This window comes from Rosa chinensis, chromosome 1, assembly GCF_002994745.2.
Source record: "Rosa chinensis cultivar Old Blush chromosome 1, RchiOBHm-V2, whole genome shotgun sequence".
In the NCBI taxonomy this organism is placed as follows: domain Eukaryota; kingdom Viridiplantae; phylum Streptophyta; class Magnoliopsida; order Rosales; family Rosaceae; genus Rosa; species Rosa chinensis.
In genome coordinates, this window is record NC_037088.1 from 67415034 (window position 1) to 67439358 (window position 24325).

The 24325-nt window shown below is 39.7% G+C and overlaps 4 protein-coding genes and 2 non-coding genes across 10 annotated transcripts; 2 read left to right on the plus strand and 4 right to left on the minus strand.

Moving 5' to 3' along the window:
• Window positions 1–454: 454 nt before the first annotated feature.
• LOC112195993 (growth-regulating factor 4) lies at window positions 455–2954 on the plus strand. The gene is made up of 4 exons (XM_024336250.2): window positions 455–1112; window positions 1244–1414; window positions 1494–1935; window positions 2011–2954. Exons 1-4 carry the CDS (start codon window positions 893–895, stop codon window positions 2795–2797), a joined length of 1620 nt encoding a protein of 539 aa, XP_024192018.1. The 5' UTR covers window positions 455–892; the 3' UTR covers window positions 2798–2954.
• Window positions 2955–3755: 801 nt separating this feature from the next.
• On the minus strand, window positions 3756–3827 carry TRNAG-UCC. Its single transcript has one exon. It is a non-coding gene; the product is annotated as a tRNA-Gly (tRNA).
• A 312-nt stretch (window positions 3828–4139) lies between these two features.
• On the minus strand, window positions 4140–4211 carry TRNAG-UCC. Its single transcript has one exon. It is a non-coding gene; the product is annotated as a tRNA-Gly (tRNA).
• A 5781-nt stretch (window positions 4212–9992) lies between these two features.
• On the minus strand, window positions 9993–13281 carry LOC112184469 (protein IQ-DOMAIN 14). 2 transcript variants are annotated; one of them, XM_024322734.2, is made up of 5 exons: window positions 12335–13281; window positions 11837–12223; window positions 11509–11754; window positions 11200–11376; window positions 9993–11092 (listed from the first exon to the last, which is right to left on the minus strand). In XM_024322734.2, the coding sequence occupies exons 1-5, from the start codon at window positions 12461–12463 to the stop codon at window positions 10415–10417; spliced, it is 1617 nt and encodes a 538-aa protein (XP_024178502.1). In that variant the 5' UTR covers window positions 12464–13281; the 3' UTR covers window positions 9993–10414. The 2 variants fall into 2 exon arrangements, with proteins under 2 accessions (XP_024178502.1, XP_040368490.1); XM_040512556.1 differs by having other exon boundaries at window positions 11500–11754.
• A 1262-nt stretch (window positions 13282–14543) lies between these two features.
• On the plus strand, window positions 14544–15641 carry LOC112173505 (small heat shock protein, chloroplastic). Its single transcript, XM_024311143.2, has 2 exons — window positions 14544–14913; window positions 15018–15641. The coding sequence occupies exons 1-2, from the start codon at window positions 14667–14669 to the stop codon at window positions 15446–15448; spliced, it is 678 nt and encodes a 225-aa protein (XP_024166911.1). The 5' UTR covers window positions 14544–14666; the 3' UTR covers window positions 15449–15641.
• A 2182-nt stretch (window positions 15642–17823) lies between these two features.
• On the minus strand, window positions 17824–21984 carry LOC112184475 (polyadenylate-binding protein-interacting protein 12). 4 transcript variants are annotated; one of them, XM_024322746.2, is made up of 12 exons: window positions 21807–21984; window positions 21558–21683; window positions 20846–21434; window positions 20534–20650; window positions 20386–20430; window positions 20214–20286; window positions 20004–20116; window positions 19780–19839; window positions 19647–19694; window positions 19433–19501; window positions 18337–18398; window positions 17824–18232 (listed from the first exon to the last, which is right to left on the minus strand). In XM_024322746.2, exons 3-12 carry the CDS (start codon window positions 21347–21349, stop codon window positions 18172–18174), a joined length of 1152 nt encoding a protein of 383 aa, XP_024178514.1. In that variant the 5' UTR covers window positions 21350–21434; window positions 21558–21683; window positions 21807–21984; the 3' UTR covers window positions 17824–18171. The 4 variants fall into 4 exon arrangements, with proteins under 4 accessions (XP_024178514.1, XP_024178507.1, XP_024178530.1 ...); XM_024322739.2 differs by having other exon boundaries at window positions 21558–21692; XM_024322762.2 differs by having other exon boundaries at window positions 20534–20647; window positions 21558–21692; window positions 21807–21981.
• Between the last annotated feature and the right edge of the window lie 2341 nt (window positions 21985–24325).

Genomic DNA, 24325 nt, shown 5'->3' on the forward strand with positions numbered 1-24325 from the left:
TGATAATAGAAAGTAAAATAACAATCATGTTGTCAGTACTATTCTCACAATTTTTGTATTGATTGTGAACTCGAGAGTTTGCTCAGTGTAAATTTCTATGTATTCCCCCGTACTTTACATGTGATTCAAATTTTCCATTGATGGAACATTAGCTCAACTAACGCTTAAACCTTCTATCTTCTATCGTAGTTGTTCATAGTTGTGTACTTGTAATGAAAGGTTAAATCAGAGAATGAGGAATTTATGGTAAACCTATGTCTTGTCCTATTATGTTTATGTAGAGAGACTGTTACACGGATGAAGAGGTTTCCTCCCAATAAAAGAAATATGAAAGGATGAGTACGGTTGTTTTAGCCTGACATGCAGAAAACGATAGATACCGCAATAATGATGACTCATGAGAAAGAGAGGAGTAGTGGTGGGTATGGTTCCTCTCTTTTGCTTTGTCAACTAGGCAACTAGCTACGCTACTTGTTTATGATTTGGTGTGCGAATGTTGGAAGCATGGAAGCAAATCACAGGCTAAGAATGGCGGCAACCCATTAATCAAATCCCATTCATACAAAAAGCCAGCAAAAAAAAGACAAAGGAAAAAGAAAGAGTTTTCATTTTATTTTATTTCAAAAGGGCTGAGATAATAGGATATGGGGGTCTATATCTTTGCTCTGAAATTCTGAAACACCCATAAGCCAGATCACAAAGCTTTTCTCAGAAGCAGCAGAACCAAAAAGTTAAGGGCAGCTCAGAGTGTTCGATTGGAAAGGTAGTGGTTTCCCAAATAGGCCAAAGTGGGTTTCCATTAATTATTAGGCGTCTAAGACAAGGAAATTGAAGAGCTAGTTTTTGAGTTGGAGTGTGAACCGTGTAACAGTAGTAGTAACTAAGGAAGAAGATGATGATGATGGTCCATCATGACAACCGTGGCCGTCCAGATCAAAGGTGCGACGGTGGCGATGGTCCCACGTGTAACAGACCCCCTGGTGTTGCAGAACCAGCAGCTGGTTCTTCTAGTAGCAGTAGTGGAGGTTCAGTTTTGAGATGCTTGCAGCCTTTTCAGTACTTATCAAATACAAATACTCATCATCACACCTCAACCGCTCTCAGATCCCCAGGTTTGTGTGAATTTTAGAACCCCTTTTCGTTTCAGGTCAATGCAAACTAGGTTTCAATCAGTCTTTTCTGTCCTGTATCTGAAAGCTTCAATCTTTAATAAAAGACTGAAGAAGCTGATATGTTCTTGCAGGAGGCATGACGACAGCGGCTTTGGATTTTCCTTTCACTAATCAACAGTGGAAGGAGCTTGAGAGGCAAGCCATGATTTACAAGTACATGATGGCTTCTATCCCTGTGCCTCGTGACCTCCTCTTTCCCACTACCACCGCCTCCGCCTCCGCCTCGGTTTCGCAATCTCCATGTAATGACCGATTTTTCTTCTGTCTTTGAATTAACCAAGTTTGTTTTCTCGGGTTTTTGATTTGTTTGGGGGGTTGCAGTGAGCGGCGGTGGGTTCAATTTGAGGCTGTCGAATAGCAAAGATCCGGAGCCGGGGCGGTGCAAGAGGACGGACGGGAAGAAATGGAGGTGTTCGAGAGATGTTGCGCCGAACCAGAAGTACTGTGAGCGCCACATGCACAGAGGCCGTCCCCGTTCAAGAAAGCATGTGGAAATTCATGCCAGCAATACTACAAGCACCACTACTACCATCGCTAAGAGGGTACGCCGTGACAACAACAATAGCAACAACATTCGGCCAATATCTCCTCCCACTATCTCGAATCCAAGCCACGAGATGAGCAAAAATGGGTACCCGACTCAGTTTTTCGGATCTTCACTTCAACCATTTCATCAGACTCAGATGTATTTGGACAAGGCCGGTGTAAAGTCTGCACCTTTTGGAGGTGGTGTAAACTCTGTTTCATCAGACAGAGAAGTCAGGTGGGTGATTGTTTTGAAGTTAACGTTGCTCTTAGTTAAAGGTAGAAAATTGAGCTGATTTTTGTGTGTGTTCAGAGGCGTGGAGTGGATGATGAAAACTGAAGCGACTCCGATGAGTAGCTCCGATGCGCAATGGCACGATATGATGCAGAGCAAAACAGAGCTGAGCTGCTCTAGGATCCCCTACTTCGATGCAAATAGTTCTGTTTTCGGCCAGCGTTCTGAGGAAGAGTGTTTCTTGAATCTAAATTCTTATACAAATTTCAATGCCGGAGATGGTCATCATCAACAACAAGGTAATGATTGCAACATGTTTCTGAATCCTGATGTGGTTGCTTTGGAAAACCCTCTACTCGAAGAAACCCCAAGAAGCTTTATCGATGCTTGGTCCAAAAACGACAACGGAGACAACAACAACAATAGCTCTCTTCCATCAAGTGGGAAGCTCTCACCTTCTTCATTGACACTATCAATGGGAGGCTACAATTCCATTAGCGATGAGATGGGTCAGACGCAGATGAGCTTGGGATGTAACCATGGAAGTGGAAACGGGATTAAGCCACGAGTCTCGACCTGGCTCACCCCTGCTTCTTGGGTTCCTTCTCCGCCTGGTGGGCCTTTAGCCGAGGTCTTAAAGCCCACCACCAGCGCCGCCTCAAACCCGTCGTCTCCGATCACCACTAACGGTAACCACGGCGAGTTTAGTAGCCCATTGGGGACTACGGTGTCGTCACCATCCGGAGTTCTTCAGAAAACGTTTGCTTCATTCTCTGATAGCAGTGGAAATAGTAGCCCAAATCTTAGGAGTTCAAAGGCCAAAATAGAGACTGTTTCTCTGTGGTCGAATCAGAGCAATGCATAGTCATTTTCTTCAGATCATGTTGTTATTTCGGCTTAGTTTGGTGTAGTTCTTTGACTACTAAAGAGGATTTCAATTTGGGTATTTGATAAAAAAAAAAGATTCAGTCTTTCATGTTTTCGAGCTTTCTTGTTTAAAGAACAGAACCTTCGTTCAATCACTTTTATCATTTTGCCTGTACTATATGTCTTAATCTATGTCGGGACTTTTAAGGTTTGTGTTAGATGCTTCTACTAATGATTAGCTGACTAATCCCATCTAATTGTTTATATCATGAGAAGCTAAAAGTTCTTTTTGGCTTCTAATTGACTTGGGAGTCTGCAGCATCAGTCCATTTTAGCTTCGATATTTAGTACTAAAATGAAAGTTACAATCGCTGCATAAGCAAACGTATGAGATTCTTGGATTGTTATACTCAATGACGCCATTGATGATGACTAGTAGTAACCATTTCCTGGATGTGGGAGAAAATGTGGCTTTAAGCGGCTTAAAGTATGCAACTTTTCTGTCATTTGAAGTTGTTCTCTGTGATCATATACGGCAGTGCCGATGCTGTTTAGTGCTATTTTTAGCAGAGAAGACTGTAAGACACTGATGTAATCTGTTTCGTTCGATATCCGGCGCCACCTATTTTAGAGGCAGAGTCATGACCTCAAGGCCTCACCAGAAGATTGGCTCCAAATGTGGCCTAGTTTGTGTGTATTATATGAAGAGAAATAGACATGGCTCGTGAAGTGCAGATCTCAATTGGTGGAAATTGAAAGCCGAGGGAGGCCTATGTAGGTGAGGGTGGCGATTGAATCCAAATCTTGTCAATGTCCTAAGCATGACCAAGAGTAGCGATTTGTATCCAGGACAAAGTTAACTACATGAATAGCGTGGTGAAATAATATTTCATCTTTGAAAGAAGAAGAACTTGGAGTTTTAAAGAAAATGAACTCAAATAGAGGCAAAAATGATATGCGTCTGCCGGGAGTCGAACCCGGGTCTATTGCTTGGAAGGCAATTATCCTAACCGTTGGACTACAAACGCTGGATGTTATTTGATTGGCTCAAAATGTACTGTAGATTTTTGGTTTAGATAAGAAGAAATAGTCAAGTAGTACTTGTATTTGCGATAAAGTTAGCTTCACGAGTAATGTGAAAAAATTTGATATCCTCGATTGTATCCACTATAAAGTGGGTGTTATGATTAACATGATATCAGCTCGAGAGTTTGAGTATTAAGGAAAATGAATTCAAATGAAACCGTATACGCGATAAAATGAGCTTTACGAGCAACATGATATTAGCTCAGGAGTTGGAATTTTAAGGAAAATGAACTCAAAATTAAACAAAAGAGAAATGCGTCTGCCGGGAGTCGAACCCGGGTCTATTGCTTGGAAGGCAATTATCCTAACCGTTGGACTACAAACGCTACATGCTCTTTTCATTTTATTTCAGAACCTCAGTTCAACGCTACTTCTAGGTCACACCATAGGTCAAAAATTGATGAACTACCTGCCAATAACATCTATTGCAGTTTTTACTGCTACAAATGATCGCAAAGGGACAAAAACTGTAGACTTTTGATTTACTTCCAATCTCTAAGAGGTAACCGTAAATACTTTAAGAGGAATTAGGTCTACATTTTGAGTTCGAATCATATATAATGGTTCTTTTCATCTTTTTCTTGATTGATATCTGCTTGGGAGTCTCTATCTTTTCTTTTCTTACTCTTGTAAATCATGTTGCTGAGGTTTTTCTTTTTCCCTATTCTATTTGTTTCTTTCTCGGTTACCAAGCCTTCACATGCTAGAAGCTTTGGCAATAAAAAAGATAAAACATCCAATACTTTAGCTTTGTGTAATGTAAAGAAAGAAAATTGTAATCTGCTTAATCTTTAATTCTTTACGCCTCTCTGTTCAAAGATTCTTGATCAAAATGAATATATATTTTGGTTAGAAGTGAGGGAAATGAACACTTGAACAATGTGACAGTTGAAACTGAGGATATTATGCAGTTGCTTGAAGTTTATTATGTTACATGAGCTGTAGCACACTATGCTTTCCAGCAATGCTGCAGCTGGAATATACTCATATTGACAGAGGTGTCTATGTAAGCTTTCTAGCTGTAATACACACAGTGTAATCATGGTATAAGCTCTATAAGAGCATGATTGTAATTCAGTGTAAATGTGCTTGAAAATAGCAAATACATTACCAGATTTGACATGGTATCAGAGCAGTTTTGCTCTTGAGCCTGATTCCCACCTCTAGAAATCTAGATTACCCATACCCATATTCCGCTGCCAAAAATATCAAAAGAAGAACCTTGTTTCTTCATCTTACCCATTACCCATAAACAAGTTTTTTGCTCAAAGATTGAACAGAAGCTCACAAAAATACCAAGAACCAATTCTGTTCTTCATCTTTTTACCCAGAAAACATAAATACCAGCACCAGCACCAGAAACTCACCTTTCTGACCGAATCCGAGTTCTCAATCCTGCAATTATCGACCTCCATTGGTCCCCTTAGCCTGATTGTCCAAGACAACTCCCCTGTAGCTCCCAATCTGCGTGCGCTTAGAACCTGCAAATTGTTGTATCAAGCACCTGTTAAATCAACCTCCATAGCTTCCAAAGCCGAAAGCAAGTACTCACCAGTTTCTTGAATCGACTACCTGGGAATTGGTTCCGTGCAGAGAGGCGAATCCTCAGCGAACTCGATCATCTGTTTTTGACCCAGGCCGTACTGCACCATCTATCAGCGAATCGCCGCTCGGATCCTCCTTCGACCCAGGCCGTACTGCACCCTACTATTCTTTTCACCTCCATTCCCACCAACGAAGCCCAATCTGCAACATCTCCAATCGAACCGCGCCTTCCACTCCACCACAGCAGCAGCTCCATTCTCCGATCTGCACTTCCACTTCAGTTTCAGCTGACAGAAGAAAGAAGAAAAGAAAGGAGAGAGAGACAAGGCTGGTATCGAAAAAGAGAGGAGAAGAAAGAAGAGAGGAGTGAGAGAGAAAAGGAGGAGGCGTGCAAGGTCCGGAGAAAAGAAAAGAAAATCAAAGAAAAAAACAAAAAGGAGAAGCTTTTCTCGAAAAAGGAGGAAGAGAAAGAAAAAAAAAAAAAAAAAAGGCATGATGATGATCAACACGTGAAGGAAGAGTGAAGAAAGGAAACTGGAAAAGCAAAACAAGGGGGGGAACAACAATCTGAAAAGCAAAAGAAGAAAAGCAAAAGAAGAAAGGAACAACACGTGAAGGAAGATAGAAAAGAAAGAAAAAAAAAGGGGCCACTTTTGCCATATACCACCCACCAAATCTTTGCCCCATTTTCTAATTTTCTTATATTAAACTTTTCCCCACATTCAAAAAAAAAAAAAAAAAAAAAAAAAAAAAGTGAGAGAGAGAGAATCCTGCAGAGGAACATCTCGCAGAGGAGAAGAAGAAACCCACCTCTATTGTCTTCCTCTTCACCTTGAAATGAAAAGTAAAAGGTAAATTAGATTAGAAATTTTATCCTTGTAACGTCGAGCTTACTCGCTCAACCACATAGGTCCCTCCAATTAATGTGGTGTCTAGGCTGATTGGATACGAGAAGTGCTAGCAAAGGGTCTCGTCCCCTGCTAAACAAGTGAGCTGAGCTCCGCCAAAATCGTTCCTCTACTACCTGGCCACATTAAAAGGAGTTACCGAAAGGTTGCGCGATAGGCAACACCCAAGGATCCGATTTCTCTTCTCTTTACTTAGTCAGTACTGAACCATGGCTGCTCGATACAGACCGCCGCATGTTCGTAACTTCCAGCCTTCTTCATCTACATCACCCAGGAAAGCACCTTTTTCAGTTCCCATGAATCACTCTGGTAACTCCACTTTTACCTTCATGACCACTTCAGGTAAACCTTACTCTCTGCTATCGAGTAACTCTGACTTTAATTGGAAGGATATGTGGATAATAGATTCAGGTGCAACGGACCATATGACTAATAACTCTAGCAATATTCACCATTTAACTTCAGTTCACCGGTCTGGCGTAACTAATGCCAATGGCGATTCCTATCCAATTACAGGTGCTGGGTCTGTCACTCTTACAGACTCCATTACCCTTGATACAGTGTTACTTGTTCCTTCCCTATCTCATAATCTCTTGTCTGTCAAACAGATAACAAAACAATTTTATTGTTGTGTAATTCTTTACCCGTGGTGTTGTATATTTCAGGACATCCTAACAGGGGAAATCATTGGGCGGGGTATTGAGAAGGGGGGTTATACTACATGGAGATGACCACTGCTGGCAATCATCGTGTAAGTGAAGTGCATCAGATTCAAAAAGGAACTTCCACAAATGAAGAACAGATATGGTTATGGCATAAGAGATTGGGACATCCATCATTCGGTTATCTTCAAACTCTCTTCCCTTTATTGTTTCAACATAATAAACCATCCGCCTTTAAATGCGACACTTGCATTTTAGGCAAGAGTCACCGTGTCAGCTATCCATTGAGCTCCACTAAAAGTATTGCCCCTTTTGATCTTGTTCACTCTGATGTCTGGGGACCTTGTCCACCAACCCCCTCTGGAATGAAATGGTTTGTTTTATTTGTCGATGATTGCACCCGGATGAGTTGGATCTACTTGCTGAAAAATAAAAGTGATGTTTTCCCAGTTTTTCAGACTTTTCATGCCATGATCCGAACTCAGTTCCAAACACCTATTAAAGTCCTTCGTTCAGATAATGGTGGAGAATATGTGAACCATCTCTTTCACCAGTATCTAGCTACCCATGGCATCATTCATCAAACCACATGTCCTCAAACTCCTCAACAAAATGGTGTGGCGGAAAGAAAGAACCGCCACATTCTTGAAGTTGCTCGCTCCATGTTGATCGGAGCTCATATGCCAGAATCTTTTTGGGGGGATGCCATCCTAACTACTGTTTACCTCATAAATAGACTTCCTACTCAAGCCCTTCAGTCTACATCTAAGGAAACCAGTCCACCACCACAAACACCAATTCAAGCTCTTGCCAGTCATTTACCTTTACCACCTACCCATGCCCTTGATCCAAAGATTTTTGGTTGTGTAGCTTATGTACATATCCATCGAAACCAGAGGACTAAGTTGGATGCTTGTGCTGAAAAGTGTATCTTTATTGGCTATGCTTCCACTCAAAAGGGATATCGGTGTTATAGTCCAACCACTAAACGTACCTATGTTTCCATGGATGTTACATTCCATGAACATGATCTACATTTTTCCCCGAAGGCTACTCTTCAGGGGGAGAATGATATTGAGGAAGAGCAGTCTTCGAGGGATTGCTTGTGTCCACCCTTGGAACCCATGGACATCCAAGAGCATGGAAGTACTGGAGAAACAAGAATTGAGCATGGAAATACTGAAAGGAGCAACCAGTTACCGACATCGGAAGCAAACTCTAGAATCGTTGAAAATGGAAATCAGCTGCCAACTCCAGAATCACCAGTAAGAGAGATTTCTTCCCCTTCTACTATCCCATCAACACCAATGCTCCCTGAGGATGATCCAGAGGTAATTAATAACCCTGTGTTTGAATTTCATGATAATATAAATTCTGAGCCTAACACTGAAACGGAACCAAGTCATAAATTGCCATTTCGAAAAAATAGAGGTCAACCAAAGGCTCAATATGAACCAGATCCTAAAGCCAAGGCCAAATATCCCATAAGCAATTACATGTCATCCCATAGGTTATCCAAGTCATATGCGTCCTTTGTATTTCATTTATCTGCTATTATCATTCCAAATAAAGTACAGGATGCTCTAGCAGATCGTAAGTGGACTAAAGCTATGGAAGAGGAAATGGAAGCCTTGCAAAAGAGTCAAACATGGGAACTAGTCCCAAAACCAGCAGGGAAAAGAATAGTGGGGTGCAGATGGATCTATACTTTGAAGTACGCAGCTGATGGTACATTGGATAGATATAAAGCCAGGTTGGTTGCTAAAGGGTATACTCAAACATATGGTATTGACTATCAAGAGACTTTTGCACCGGTGGCCAAGATGAATACTGTTCGAGTACTACTGTCATTAGCGGCTAACCTTGACTGGCCTCTGAAGCAATTTGATGTAAAAAATGCCTTCCTACATGGAGACTTGAAGGAAGAAGTCTACATGGATCTACCTCCTGGCTATTCTCTACCTTCACAAGCAGGAATGGTGTGCAAGTTGAAAAAATCCCTTTATGGACTAAAACAGTCCCCCAGGGCATGGTTTGGGAGATTCAGCCAATCTATGAAACAGTTTGGTTATAAACAAAGCAACTCTGACCATACACTGTTTCTGAAACACAGAAAAGATAAACTTACTGCACTTATCATTTATGTTGATGATATGATTGTGACAGGTAATGACCCAGAAGAAGTCAAGAAACTAGAAGCACATCTATCATCTGTTTTTGAGATGAAAGATCTTGGAGGATTGAAATACTTCTTGGGCATTGAGGTGGCTAGATCAAAAGAAGGCATTTCCCTATCTCAAAGGAAATATGTGGTTGACTTACTCATAGAGACTGGTTTACTAGCATGTCAACCAGCAGATACACCGATGGAGCAAAATCACAAATTAGCAGAATATCCAGACCAAGTGCCTACTAACAAAGAGAGATATCAAAGGTTAGTAGGCAAGCTCATTTATCTCTCACATACACGACCTGATATTGCATATGCTGTAAGCGTTGTAAGTCAATTCATGCATGCACCAAGTGAAGATCACATGCACGCGGTACATAGAATTCTGAGGTATTTGAAAACAAATCCCGGTAAAGGGATCATGTTTTCCAAGAATAACCACACAGACATAGCTGGATACACAGATGCAGATTGGGCTGGTTCTATCACTGATAGAAGGTCTACTTCTGGTTACTTTACTTTTGTGGGAGGTAACTTGGTCACGTGGAGAAGCAAGAAGCAAAAAGTGGTTGCTAGATCCAGTGCAGAAGCTGAGTACAGAGGAATGGCTCATGGAGTATGCGAAATGCTATGGCTTCGTCATTTGATGAAAGACTTGGGGTTCAAACCCAAGCATGCTATGAATTTGTATTGTGACAATAAAGCAGCCATTGATATAGCACACAATCCAGTTCAACATGATAGAACAAAACATGTTGAAGTGGATCGACATTTCATCAAAGAGAAGTTGGAGTCAAAAACCATTAACATGCCACATGTGTGTACTGAAGATCAACTTGCAGATATCCTGACCAAAGCAGTTTCTGGAAAAGTGTTCCACAGCTCACTAGACAAGTTGGGTATGCGAGACATCTATTCCCCAACTTGAGGGGGAGTGTTACATGAGCTGTAGCACACTATGCTTTCCAGCAATGCTGCAGCTGGAATATACTCATATTGACAGAGGTGTCTATGTAAGCTTTCTAGCTGTAATACACACAGTGTAATCATGGTATAAGCTCTATAAGAGCATGATTGTAATTCAGTGTAAATGTGCTTGAAAATAGCAAATACATTACCAGATTTGACATATTAATCATAGAAGTTGAATACATCAGTCTCTATAATCATCATCACATAATGTGCATTTGGCATTGAGAAAACTAAATCAGTACTGCCTTAAATTGCCATAGCTAGGCTGCTAATCACCTCAACCACCTTCTTAGTTCACCTCTGGAAGTTGGAGATGTCTCACTGTCTGTTACATAATAAGACACATTGCTTGCTTTGTGCTCTCTTCGGATTGCTTGGCCTCCATTAATCCCCTTATAATTCGGGCTCTTCAACTCGATGTCTGAAGTGCAATCAGTACCAGATGGCTCAGATGGAACCGGGAATGAAAGGCGCTTCCTTGCTGAGCACTGTTTTTCTCTGTCCTGTGTTGCAGGTCTGTGCCTTGGTGCGCTTTGTGACCGAATCCTAGCCTTGGCTGAAGCTGTTGCAGCCATGTAGTTTGGCACTTCACTCTCCCCCATTCCAACTCCATGACCGGTTTCTCTAATGTAGCAACGAGGGCTAGCCGAGTGCACTTGCGGAATTCTTGTAAGGGATGCAAATGGTGTGGTTGGTGCTTGTGGAGAGGCAACCGGATATGAGTACTGATGAGGTCTTTGTTGTTGTTGGTAGTGATGGCACTGGTATTGATATTCTGCTCGTTTCAAATTGGGGGTGGTTGGACTATAAGAGTAAGGTCTAGAGGTGTCCATTTCAACTGTTTTTACAATAGGGTCTGCTCTTTGCTGATCACAAGAAGCTCTCCCATTCTCCCACTGCTTTCTTCTTGTCCACCCATCAAGCATATTAAACTTCTCCTCTAGCTCCTCCTGCCCACAAATTTAGCAATTATGAGCTACTTATATATAGTTATATACAGGTTTATTGAAGACATTATAACAGAATAAAAGGGTATGTGGTAGATAGATCTAAAGACCTGGTTTGTGTTGGACAAGGCATACGCAAGAGTAGTCCTTTTGCGATTTGATGCTGCAGCTTTTTTCGCTTTCTGCAACATGGCTTGAATATGCTCTAGTGTTTTTGGCTGGAGATCATCCCAATGGACCCAATCATCCTCATCATCATCCAAGGTACTACTTTCTTCTTCTCTTGACTACAAATACATTTACACTTGAATTATAACAGAGACAATTACATCTAAGTTCACCAAAAAGAAATTATAATTAACTGAGACAATAGCTAAAGTTTTAGTACTGAAAGTAAAGAATTTTCATACATTGCTTACAATGGACTTCCTGTCTGAGAAATGTGACCCCCATAAGCTAGAATTGGGATGATCTGTACTGAACATGGAATCTAGGCTTCCTTGATGCGAAAGCCTCTTAGTTCGTTGGTCAAGAACCCGAGCTTGGACTCGAACCAGTGCTTGCATGCATTGTAGAGTCGTCTTTGCTCGCTTTCTAACATTGTGGCCTCTCACTAATGCTTGAAGCTTCACCAGCGCCTTCAACGCCCGAAGAGCTCTCCTCGCCTAGTTTAAACCCGAACCACATTATTAGTAATTTAGTATGCCACATTTTAACTAACAAGGATTAATGTTAATGATTAGTTACCAGATATCCTCTGAAGGCAGTCTGAATAGCAATGGCAGCATAATCTCTAACGAAAATAGAAGGTCGCGGCCTATAGAGATTACAGTTACTAGAACTAGAATTAGTACTGAAACGAACAGCTTCCACCGCTGCTTGGACAGTTGCAACCGCTGCCTGAGCAGCTGCTTTCGTCGCCACGGCCATTGCAAGAGCATTTCTTTGTTCTTCAGCAGCTCCATTAGTAACAGTCTCATTATCTTGGCAAACAGGAGTTACTAAAGCCGCAGTTGCAGTCTGAGCAGTTTCTGTGGCATTTTTAGATAAGGCTTTCTCTTCAGTATGCTGCACATGTATGACTGTTTCCTGATTCACAGGCTTCCTGAAAATCCATCTCCTTTTTCCTCTCTTCTGCAAAAACAACCCCAACAATAAGTCAGTAATTTACAGATCTCGTAGTTACAAAATTTTACAGGCTAACTTCAACCATTAGAGTAGACTATAGCACTGAAATATGTGTACCTTTTCTTCTTCCTCATGTTCTTGTAGTTCTTCTCTCCTCCTGGTGTTGCTTTTCTCATTCTTGGTGGGAGATCTGAAAGCCCTTTTGACCGCAGTTAACCATGAGCCTCCTCCTCCAGTCTTCCCCATGCTACTAAAAGCTACACATTAATGGTAGAACCGGCGAACCTCCATAGATGAACTGTAAGGAACCTTTTTCTTATAGGAGATTGTTGTTTTGAGTAGGTGGTATATATGAATGCTGAAGGTGCAGAGACTTAAATGAAGGGGAAGGAAGAGAACAAAGTATCTGCAGCAAGTGGGTCTCTGCAAAATGTTACTGTTAAGTCCATGCATATGGGAGGCAGAGCAGGCCTTTCTTTCACTGTGTAATCACTGTAATGGTGTGTATATATAAACGTTACCATATGCAGGGCAGTGTATAATGGTAAAGAGGAAAAGGAAACGTTGTGTTTTCTTGTGGCATGGAGGAATTTATTAATGGGGAGCACTGTGTCAGAGAGTTGAGACCAACATGAAACAGTAAAATGGAGAATACCTCTCGAGACTGCTGAAAGCTGAAGCAAAGAGAGGGAGGGGAGCTTAGCCTTTTACTTTTGCTTTTACATGTTTTCTGTAAAAAAAAATATGATGAAGGAATTGTTAAGTTTTGATGTTTTTCTCTTTTTTTGGAGCACCGGATTTAATTAGAAGGCTAGAACCTAGTAATCTACCAGTACTTTGACTAGTTTACTATTGTGTGCGTGCGTTTAGTCAAATATTTAGCGTCCATATTATGTTTTGATGTTTATCATGTTAGAATTAATTCAGTCAAATCAACATTATTTTGAGTCTTAACTTCGTTGAGATTCAAGCAACTTTGACTTTATAAATTGCAAAGAATTTAGCGGTTTGAATGACTATAAAATTCATGTAAGGATGATTCGAGTTAAAGAGAGCGATATTCATCAAACCGGTTAGTAGCAGCAACCTGAATTTTTAGAAAATTTTGACAAAAGTGAAGTTTAAATAGACGTTAGAAAATTTATTTTGAAACTTAAACAAACATTTCACTTAAATATTTGGTTAATGGATCACAATGAAAGAACTGGTCAACTTTTGGGGGAAACTGGAAATTGCTTAACATAAGATTGGGAGGAAGATGGTCTTCTTTTGGGGATTGGGATTTATGGGCAAGGGGCTATTGATTAAGGTTATGGGATCTTTCATTCATTTGTTATGGAATACATAAGATTTTGGGTCACTTTAGGTCCTTTAGGAATAAATGCAGTAGAAGATGGGATTGTTGTATTTATGTGGAAAAGGAGCAGTAGTCCATTCAATAGATACATTCAAGCTTTCTTGGATTCTCTGAATTCTCTGCTACTTTCTTTATGAGTGTTTACAGAGTAGGTGAATATTTGAAAGTCGTTGCTGCAGAAGAGTCCTCCTCATGCATTAACAAGAGGAAAGAACAAAGAATGGGCAGTAGCACTAGAACCCAGTTTGGCAACCTCAAAAACTGTAAGCCACTACGCTACTATTTGAGCTCCAAATTTGTTGTCCTCAGGTAGCCAAATGACTCATAAGACCTTCTAGATTGTGGTAAGGTGATTAAATTGCTTTCCTGGTTGAAGCACAAGGGTTACTCCATTGTTGCTAGAGAGATGGTAATCCTCTACCTATATTGTACAGCCAAACAAATATTATGGGTGAACATGGCTTCATTTTTTAGTGACAATAATTGCATTTTGAGTAATTCTAAGTTAAAATGATCAGGATTTGAATAAGAGCATGATATTTTGAACAAGTTGCTTAAAAAGACAAGAACATAGCATTTTACTTATCTAAAAGTACTATTGACTACACCAGACTTCGGCATTTTATTCGTATCTTTACAGATTTTTTGTCTTCAATTTGAGAGGTGAAAGAGGAGAAAGACAAGGATGGATTTGTACGTATGCAAAGCTTTGCACTGAATGACACACCACACAGTAGGGGGTCGTCTGAAAATATCTCAGAGTTCAAGGGTCTAATTACGATATCACATTCTTTAACTAGCTAAGGAGAAAAGATAGATATCATGAGTCATGACATGACATCGATCTTTCCCGAAAGCCCAAGAAAATGTAAGAATTACAAGTATTAGATCCAGAACCTTCACACTATCACACTCCCCATGTTCAAGGCCCTTCTCCAAGCTTCCCTCCCTTACCTATAAATTTAATGATCCCTTCCCATTTTCACCAAGCAATCTCCAAGCTCTAGTTTGCAAGAAAACAGAAGCTTCCTCTCTCAAAAAGACTTCAGACTCATTTTCCTTCTGTGCACAACTTTGTCTGTCACTAATACTATGGCTTCAACATTGGCCTTGTCATCACCATCACCTTTTGTAGCAAGCAAAGCATTGGCTTCAGCTAAAGCAAATGTTATTTCAGGATCAGCCAGCTTTCCTTCACCACCACGTAGACTGCCGGTGCTGAGAGCTCAGGCCGGTGGAGATGGCAATGTTGACGTGGCTGTTAATCAGGGTAGTAACCAAGGGACTCAAATGGAGAAGAGGCCTAGCTCTAGGTTGGCTGTGAATGTTTCACCTTTTGGTAAGTAACAAAACTTGAAACTGATGTCATATGTGTAGTATAGTTGGCCTCTTTATTTCTTGGAATTCGTTGCTGTTATCACTCAAATTGGTACCAATTTGCAGGTTTATTAGACCCCATGTCACCAATGAGGACTATGCGCCAGATGCTGGACACAATGGACCGTATTTTCGAAGACACTATGATACTCCCCGGCAGCAGAAGCCGATCAGGAGGCGAGGTTCGGGCTCCTTGGGACATCAGAGACGACGAGAATGAGATCAAAATGCGGTTTGACATGCCAGGACTCTCTAAAGAGGATGTCAAGGTGTCCATTGAGGATGATGTGCTTGTTATAAAGGGTGAGCGAAACAAGGAAGAGAACAAGGACGATGCGTGGTTTAGTAGGAGCTTCAGTTCCTACAACACACGCCTTCAGCTTCCTGATAACTGTGAAAAGAACAAAGTGAACGCAGAGCTCAAGAATGGTGTTCTGTACATCGCCATTCCTAAGACCAAAGTGGAGCGCAATGTGGTTGATGTAGACGTCAAGTGATCATATAGAGTCCTTCTCGGTATGAGAAGTATAGGCTTGTTTACCATATGAAATGGGAATAAGGGATTAGATGCCCTAGTTAATCGTGGAACATCTTTGTCGGAACAAGTATAGTGGCATGTGCCTTCTCCGTGTGAAATATCAAAGCAGAACTTTGTAAGAGTCGAAAAGCGTGACCTTATTTTTCACTCTACCTAAACTTTCTGAGCTTTCTAATAATTAATGGTAATCATAGATTTTGTCCTGCTGATCACTGAGAAGCTACCTAACAAGTTCAGAAAATATAAATAAGGTGAAATTAAACGTATTGATTGCAAAGTTGATGAGTACAATTCAATCCTATAAGTTACATTATACATTACAATTAACCATGCAACCTGGTGTGCCTTATGCCTCTATTATCTGGTTGTGACATTCAGTGCTCGCTTTCTTCAGGGATGACCTGAAGCTTAGGCTTCCAATTTGTGGAAGGATCAACCAAATTACACGGTTTAATTTTCGGCCCTGAAAATGAAAGTAACTTCTGGACTGATACTTGGTTTGTCAAAAGCTCCTGAAGCTGTTGCGTAGTTATTACAATTTTAATCCTTCTTGTTGTAGCAGAAGCTGTCCTGTTGTTTTTTGTAACAGAACCAAGAAGAGGAACCATATAGTAAAACTTCCCTAACTTCAGTTCATAATTTGCAGGGAGATGTTCTGAAGCTAATTGCTTTGATACACCTATACCTGCAGAGCCTGAAAAGCTCAACAAGACATTCTTGACAAGAATAGGTGCCCTGAATTCTAAAACTTCCCCGTCCATCTTCAGAACCTTCACAACTTTTCCTTGCTTCGGCGCAACATCCTCAGAAACAATCCGAGAAGCAGTACTGATTCTGCAAAGAACAAAACAGTTGCCCATTTTTGTCCAAGAGCCAAGGAGCTAGAGTCTATAACTTGGTGGTGGCTTTAGCTATTGGGAGTGTGAAGGAATAAAGGTGTCATCTATATAGTGAGAAAGGAGCAAAGGTGACATTAATTAAGGAAAGGCGTAAGGAATGAGGGTTTTGTTTTATGTTCTGTTGAGAAGGGCAATATGGATTGGGAGCCAAAACAAGAGGGATGGGTATTTATACTACTCCAAAAGATAAAGCAATTGTCAACACGCATGCACATGGTAGCTTTCAGCTCTAATGAAATTGTATTGGAAATTACTTAGAGGTGCGTGGTAGAAGCCTAATGGTATAGCTTTTGTAGGATGGACACTAGTTTAGACTATAAGGGTGGTTTCATAATGAGGCATGGGGGCTATGAAGATCTTTAATAGATTCGAAGTAGAAAACCACCTCATTAAGTTGGTTGATTTTTTTGTACACCTTGTTTGTAAGCTACATCATCCTTATGGTGATGTCAAAGGAAGGTTACGAAGCATACACAAGAAGAGTAACCTAACCTAATTATATTAGTAGATGATTTGCAAGTAAAAGCAATATTAGGAAGTTGTTGATTGGATGAAAACACTTTTCTTAATGGTGTTGAACACTTGAACTAGTCGTTTTTTTTTTTTTTTGAAAGGTTGAACCTATCATTTAAACAATAGAAATTCTCGAAGTAATAGACTTGCGACGTTGATCAATCCAATCAGATTTCCGAAAGTGTGAAATTTGATTATACAATGAACTTAGATAATCAGGTTTTGGCCGCTGATGTTGTTGCTCACTTGGTCAAACAAGGCTTGCTTTTTCACAGCATCAAGGTGAGAGTCACATTCCACTTCAATGAGGTCAGGGTTCATGACAATATCACAGTCTAATATTACATCTTCGTAAAGATTGGTCTCGGCGTGAATGAGATCAGGACGTCCAAGGAGCTTTGCGATTTCCTTCTTCTTCCGTGGCTCCAAAGCCTTTACCTTTGCATTCATAGAGGCCTTAGGGCTCCCGCCTCCGGTCATGATGTCGGATCCCAAAGCAACCCCTGAAGCAACGCAATAGCAGTTCAAGAGAACACCCCATCTCCATCAATCTTCAACTAGGTAGCGGAAAAACAAATAGGAGCTACCTAGGCTTGGAAAGATTTCGCAACAGCATATGAGAAAAAAGGAGCTACATATAGTGATAGACTATCACATTAGTGACATTACCCCCTAGCACTCCAGGAATGGGGCAAAATCTATAAATGGCGTAGGAAAATATAATAATATTAGATTATAAATTATTAAGGGACATATAACCACGAAAGTTAGGAAACCAAGATCTCTAATTAGGAAAGTGGGCCACTGTGTTCTTGAGAATCAAGTCAAGATTTAGGTAAGTATGTATTAGATTGACTTAGATCTGCAGTTTTTCCTAAACTGTAATGAAACACAGAACCAGCCAGTGCAAAAAGAATAAGAATAAAGCAGAATAAAACAGCTAAGAAAAGATTTATACCACTGGCAAAATATTTTCAGTTTCTGGTCATGAGAAACATCAAAAGACAAAGATTTCGGGCACCATTCCTCCAGATTTCATCATAATGTGCACGATAAATAAAACCATTCAGCGCCTCAGAATTCCATCCAACTCTACAACCGAAAATAATCCACAAGTAACCCCTAGTAGTTGTAGGTAACAGAGATACCCAACGGCAACCAGAAGAACAAAAGCATAGATAAACACAAATACGTAAACATATCTGTATCTATGTATGCATATTTAAATATATCTATCAGCAGGAAATTAGTCCAGCAACGAAAGGCAGGTCTAGTGCAATGGAGAGCGAGGAGGAGCACGGGGGCGGACAGGTGTCTTTGACGGGCTGACCCTGCATGCATACCACATAAAAATGAATAAGAGTTCCAAAATAAGTTGCTTCTATAAGGAGGGAGCAGCTGGAGAATACAACAGTTCAAGCTACAGATTACTAACCTTATAGGCAGTGATCCCAAAACTACACCGCTACAGTTAAGAGCTGCAATTGCACTTTCAGCCTGCACAAGTGAAAAGAAAGAATAAGGACAAGGAGACTAACAGCAGACTACTTTTAATCTAAAATAATAATAATAATAATAATAAAACAAAACAATACTTGTTAAAAGAAAAGAGATCGAAATAGTTATTCATGAGATGTTCAGTCTTAACAAAGAACGATGATTTGCATGATATATTAAGTGTTTTCTCAATAATAGGTTAATAACTAACCACAACTTACAGCATGCTTGCGCACACAAGATATTGCAGGTAAAAAAATCTCCTACTTATTTATCTGTCCATGCGCATTGGATATTGAGGTCTTCTACATAGAAGTATCCTATTAAGGAAGTTCAAGTGGCAGTCTTCTATACCTTTCCCTAGTCAATTCTCAGTATGATATGAGCTAAACTTGGGGTTATCTATCCAAACTACTCTTAATTCTACCATACATTTTTCTAAAAGGAACTACATCCTGACAAGAATGACCTTCAGTCAACAGCAGGATTAACGGAGCATTGGTTAAGCTTCTTGCTCATCAAAAGTACCCACAACTTCACCAGGTACGATGTGTTTTTCAGAATTGATACATAAAAACAAGGCAGGTAACTCTATAGTGCACCAGGTTAGCCACTGCCATAAACCTTCCACTAACTCTACAATCCCAATTTCCCGGATCCAAAACCAACATTCTTTGATGTTCAAAATTTTGTGATCATTGGCAAGTATGATAGACCAACATGGATCATTCTAGAACAGTAAGCTATTGTGTTTAAACATAGACCAACATCCATATAAGAAATCAACAAAATGTATTGCACTCAGATTACTATCCTCTGATTTCCAAACAGTCTATATAAAACTTCATTATAGGTTATTCTAGAATTGTAATGAACCACACAGACTAATTGGACTAAATCACTTAACTTTGCCTTCATAAACTGTCTAAAGGTTCTAAAGAAAGGTGGAGGAAAACACACAAAGAGAGCATAATACAGTAAGGCACGAGTATTAAAAACTTTAGCATATATATCAAAAGTCACTATGTCATTACCACTGTAAACTCAACAAAACAAATACGAGTGGAATGATGGTAGTCTCCAAGGAGCCTCAGGCGTTGAACCTATGCAATCCATTAAGAAAAAAAAAACCACAAGACAATTACAATCTTAGCAGAAATCTAATGCAATCCAAAAAGAAAAAATAATATAAGTTCATTAGACAGTATTACAATTCTAGCAGAAGTATTTACAGATAGATAGACCAACCTCTCCACAAAGTGATTCAAAAAACAGTTTGACATCAGCTTGAGTAACCTGCATCGAGTGAACAACACAGTTAGACAGCTGCACCAGTTCTGTTCATAAACCACGTAAACCCAATTAGAAAGTTGAAAACTACCTTCTTGTCAATATTGGTACAATAAATAGTTCTTGAGCACATTTCACGTTCATCATCTGACTGCATAGAATAACACCAAGAAAGACAAAAGAATATAAAATCAGCCCAGGAGAAAATGAATTGCTGTGCACATAATATATATATTTCCATATAGATGTGTGTGTGTGTGTCAGTGTGTTTGAGTGTGTCAATAACAAATAGGAAAAGTCTCGTATAGGCCTCACCCTGGGCAAAAATGTTGGGTTAACAGGTGCAATTGCAGTTTTGGAAGGCAGCACTCTTACAGGGTAGTAGCCAAGCATGGTTCCTGACAGACTCAAAGCAGCCATTGCACCTTCTGCAAGCATATCATAAAATTGTTGACTCATCAATTTATCATCACAAAACAAAGAATCGTCACTATCTAGTTGAAGTATGATAGCTTTTGATAATACCTTCATCTGTAAACTCAATAAAAGCAAATCGAAGAACAGAATTAGGATCACCACATACACGACAGTCTACAACCTGTAAAAGCAGACAGAAAATAATTCAGAAGATAATCCACCATCATGGCACCTTGTATAATGAACAAGAACATATGAGGAAAATATCAACACTGCTTACCTGTCCGCAATTAATAAAGAGAGCAGCCAGGTTCTCTTCAGTAACCTGATAATGCAGAAAAGAGTGTCAATTTGCACAACAACACAAGTTAAATGCAAAGGCAGACAGCAAGCCTAGAACCTAAAACAAACCACCAAACTACACATACCTGTTGGTCAATGTCAGAAACATACACAGTCCTCCTGATCATCTCCTCTCGCTGTGCCAAACTCAGCTTGTAATAGTTCCTTCTCCTGGCTTGATTACTATAGCCATTCTTCTTCTGCTGAAATTAAAACAAAACCCAATTAGCTATCCACTTCCTGATGGAAATGTACACAAAGAAAAAGCCAACAAAGTATACATATCCATTTCCATCATAAACTAACCAAAAAAACTGAACAATTAGCTCACATTTCTGATCACCAAATATCCTAAAAAAACTGAACTTCATCCAAGAAATCGAAAAATCCAGACGTACCCTTTTGCCCATAAATCCATTCCCATTGCCGGAATTGGCCTGCAGCAACTGATTGTTAGTGTAGCCAAATCCACCAGGAAGAGTTTGCCCTTGGTTGTTGGCAAGGCTTAGAGGTATGAATTCCTGAGCCATGGGATTCAACTTGGACAACAACTCTTCCAAATCCCTCATATCCCTCTTGAAATTCTCATCCCCATTGGAGCTCTGATCAGTCCCATACCCACCAGCCTTCACCATCTGATGGTCATCAGCAGCCACCCCATTGGACTCGAACCCATTTTGCATCTGGCCCATTTGAGCCTTGTGGTTGGGGACTGACAAACCCTCCTGGCTCTTCAGCTCAGAATTGTTCTGATCACCACCACCACCATTGGACTGCAAATTGGGGTCCACACTCACCACAGCAGCCGAGTCCATTTTGGGTTTTGGTGGGTTTTCGAGATCGCTCTGAGCATTGGACTCCGATGAGTTATCGAAGCTCGGTGCATTCTCAGCAACAGCCATGTTTGTTTGGTTTTCGAAAACACGTGAGACCTTTATTTTGATCCGAAACAGCTCTAAAGTACGCAACTTTATAACACCAAACTACCTGCAAAACCAAACCATTTGATCAGAAACTACAAAACTAAACTAGATCATCATCTTGTTTCTTTGTTTAATCCAGAAACAGAACAGAAAAGGGATCATTTTTTGTTTTTTTTTTTTGGCTTACCAGAGAAAGAGAGAAAAAGAGAGAGGCTTATCTAGAGCATCAACTCCATTGAAATGAAACAAAGCCCACCTCAAGATCGCTTTAGTATAACAGATTGAGAGAAAGGCCAAGCAGAAAAAAAAGGGTCTGCAAAGACTGCAAATTCTTATCAAAATTGGTAAAACAAAGCAGAAAGCACAGATCTTTATTCTTTTTTTTTTTATATAAATATTATATATTTATTCAGCCAAAAAATATATATAGACTCACTGATGATGAGAGTTTGAGAGAGAGAGAGAGAATGAAAGATAGAGAGAGGAAAAGGGTATGTGTTTTTTGTGCTTGGGATCGTCCGATTACGCAGGCACTGCCTTTTTGGACCCTTCTCTTCTTCACAACGTACCAAAACCGTGGTGATGATTATATATTGCGCTTATGATATGGAATTATGGATGGGGAAGAAGACCCACCAACCCCAAAAAAAAAAAATATATATATATTTTCTGGTTTTGGAGTTTTCAATTTGGCAAATACAACATGTGTTTTGTGATGATCTTAAATTTTTGTTTATATTCTGACACGCATGATGCATGTATGACCTACATAAACGCATGAGATGGAATTTATGAGAGGTATATTGTAGAACATGGAAAGATTTTTACACTATTTGGATATACATGATGCTATTTTTCAAATTTGGTAGTGAAAGAAAATCCAAATTTGCTTGGTATTTAATAATGAGATAAAGAGAGTATCCATTCTAATTTGGAGGTGAGATTATTCTCTTAAATTGTTTCCTTTTTATTTCTTACAATTGTTGAAGATAAAGTTTGTGAATACGGAGATTTCAATACTGGAGTAGTTGGTATAAAGCTCTGCAAGGTTACTAAAGGTTCTTGTTATATCATAATCTTGACAGTGACGTTGACAATGGAAGCAAAACATTTTGGTCTTTTTTTATAGTTTGATTAAGTTAATTCTGTTTCGTAGTTTTCTCGGTGATCAAAACAAACTTTGAATTTGATATGTTTGAAAAAATCCTAGTTTGTTTGAATATAGTTGCTACAACCTATTATTGGAAGTGATTTCTTAAACATAACGGTTGTGTGAAAGTAAAGGAGGATGAAATACATTTTTACTTAACAAACTTTTACGATACTCATGTTATGGCCGTATTACGTGTCACGTGTGCAAATCTAATAATTTTTGCAATATAGACAACTCATCGCTTTTTGATGATCATATATCAAACAGCTTAAATGAATCATTGTGTGTAGAGACATGAATATTAATATCAGTATCATACTCTTTTATTGGATCCCATTAGTATCTTTTTTTAGCGCACTATACTTTGACATTAGAGTGTGAGGAGTAATTGTATTTTGTTATCATAACGTAATTGTCTTATTTCATGTCGTATTGTATAAGTTGTTTGGTTATCATTGCACTGTGTGTGCGTGTAATTTTTTTTTTTTTAAGAGGGCTAGTACAGCTACCGCACTATGTGTTATATGTAAAGAATGAACAATGTCAAAATTTTACATAGAAGGTAAGAAAATACTCCTGTCATGAAATGTATAGAATGGAAAGATAAGCAAATAATCATTGTTACTTGACTTCTTATCCTATTTCTGTTTGATTACTAAGGCCTTATTGGCACATCTTTGAGAAGGGAATCACATCAATATCATGTCCAACCATACAAGTGTATAAATCTTCCAACTTGAATCTTGTATATTTCTTTGTCCTAGTTCATTTTTCAAAGCAATCTAAGAAATTTAAAATCCCTCATTATTTTATTTATTTTCATACTTAACTACACTAAGCAATCACTTGATCACTAAACTCATTATTTATTGGTGAAACAATGATGTTTGTAACCAACATGTGATTATACTTTTTGTTTATGCATATCATATAATTTTTGGTTGGCAACCATTGGTGTAATAGAAATAAAAATTAAAAAAGTTAGTCTTGTTTCCAATTCATAGACAAGGAGGGAAAACACATTGTAGATTACGGTCAATTTTATTAATCAATCATTTTCAGCAAAAACTCGAATCACATGGTTAATATGCTTAGACATAAAAATAAATATGATATTTCAATAACGTAAATAACACGATAGTTACTACAATAAAAAATCAATGATTTGACATTTTTGTTTTTAAGTGACACTATATTATAATCAATATTCCAAGTAATTTAAAGAATGTCTCGACCTAGCAGAGCTCTGCTAGGGTTGGGAGAGCACCGCTTCGGGTTTGGCCTCTCTGTACCTCTCTCCGTCATGTATGGAGTACAACTACGGCGTCCTTTTTGGGATCGCCCAAATCAAGGCAGGGTTTTGCCGTGTGTTCTCTTTCGCAGGTTTCTCCTGCCCCATCGCGGCTCATAGGACTGGGGACCTGGTCTTTTCTGGAGCGATTGCCTTGTACGGTGCAGGACTGTGCAATCTCAGGGGTGCCATCAAGTTTTGGTGGCTCGTCTAGGCCACGGCGTGCGCGGCTCAAAGGATCTGAGATGCAGGCAGATCTGGTTCAAGCATGGCAGCTGCGATTGATGGGTTGGGTTTTGCACGGGTCGGGTTCGATTTTGTTCAAGTCCCTTCATGGTTGTTTTCCGGCTGACCGGCGTTTACTGGTATGGGGGCAAAGTCAACTTGCGATTCCAATTCCGTTTTGCTCGTCTGTTTTCCAGGTTGACGACGTTGGGCTCAATCTTTTAGTCCCTCGTCATTGGTTGGATGGAGGCACGGTGGGGCGGCGCTTTGAAATTACATTCACCTT

What these genes read in the sequence shown, in the direction of transcription:
- LOC112173505 (XM_024311143.2), top strand. Translation starts at nt 14,667, where the DNA reads ATGGCTTCAACATTGGCCTTGTCATCACCATCACCTTTTGTAGCAAGC. An exon ending in TGTGAATGTTTCACCTTTTG is followed by an intron (nt 14,914 to 15,017) that starts GTAAGTAACAAA and finishes ACCAATTTGCAG; the next exon opens with GTTTATTAGACCCCATGTCA.
- LOC112184469 (XM_040512556.1), bottom strand. Translation starts at nt 12,463, where the DNA reads ATGGGGAAGACTGGAGGAGGAGGCTCATGGTTAACTGCGGTCAAAAGG. An exon ending in AACATGAGGAAGAAGAAAAG is followed by an intron (nt 12,224 to 12,334) that starts GTACACATATTT and finishes TTGTTTTTGCAG; the next exon opens with AAGAGAGGAAAAAGGAGATG. An exon ending in CTGCCTTCAGAGGATATCTG is followed by an intron (nt 11,755 to 11,836) that starts GTAACTAATCAT and finishes GGTTTAAACTAG; the next exon opens with GCGAGGAGAGCTCTTCGGGC.
- LOC112195993 (XM_024336250.2), top strand. Translation starts at nt 893, where the DNA reads ATGATGATGATGGTCCATCATGACAACCGTGGCCGTCCAGATCAAAGG. An exon ending in AACCGCTCTCAGATCCCCAG is followed by an intron (nt 1,113 to 1,243) that starts GTTTGTGTGAAT and finishes ATGTTCTTGCAG; the next exon opens with GAGGCATGACGACAGCGGCT. An exon ending in TCATCAGACAGAGAAGTCAG is followed by an intron (nt 1,936 to 2,010) that starts GTGGGTGATTGT and finishes GTGTGTGTTCAG; the next exon opens with AGGCGTGGAGTGGATGATGA.
- LOC112184475 (XM_024322757.2), bottom strand. Translation starts at nt 21,349, where the DNA reads ATGGCTGTTGCTGAGAATGCACCGAGCTTCGATAACTCATCGGAGTCC. An exon ending in ACCCAACATTTTTGCCCAGG is followed by an intron (nt 19,840 to 20,003) that starts GTGAGGCCTATA and finishes TATTCTATGCAG; the next exon opens with TCAGATGATGAACGTGAAAT. An exon ending in TTGAATCACTTTGTGGAGAG is followed by an intron (nt 19,502 to 19,646) that starts GTTGGTCTATCT and finishes TGGATTGCATAG; the next exon opens with GTTCAACGCCTGAGGCTCCT.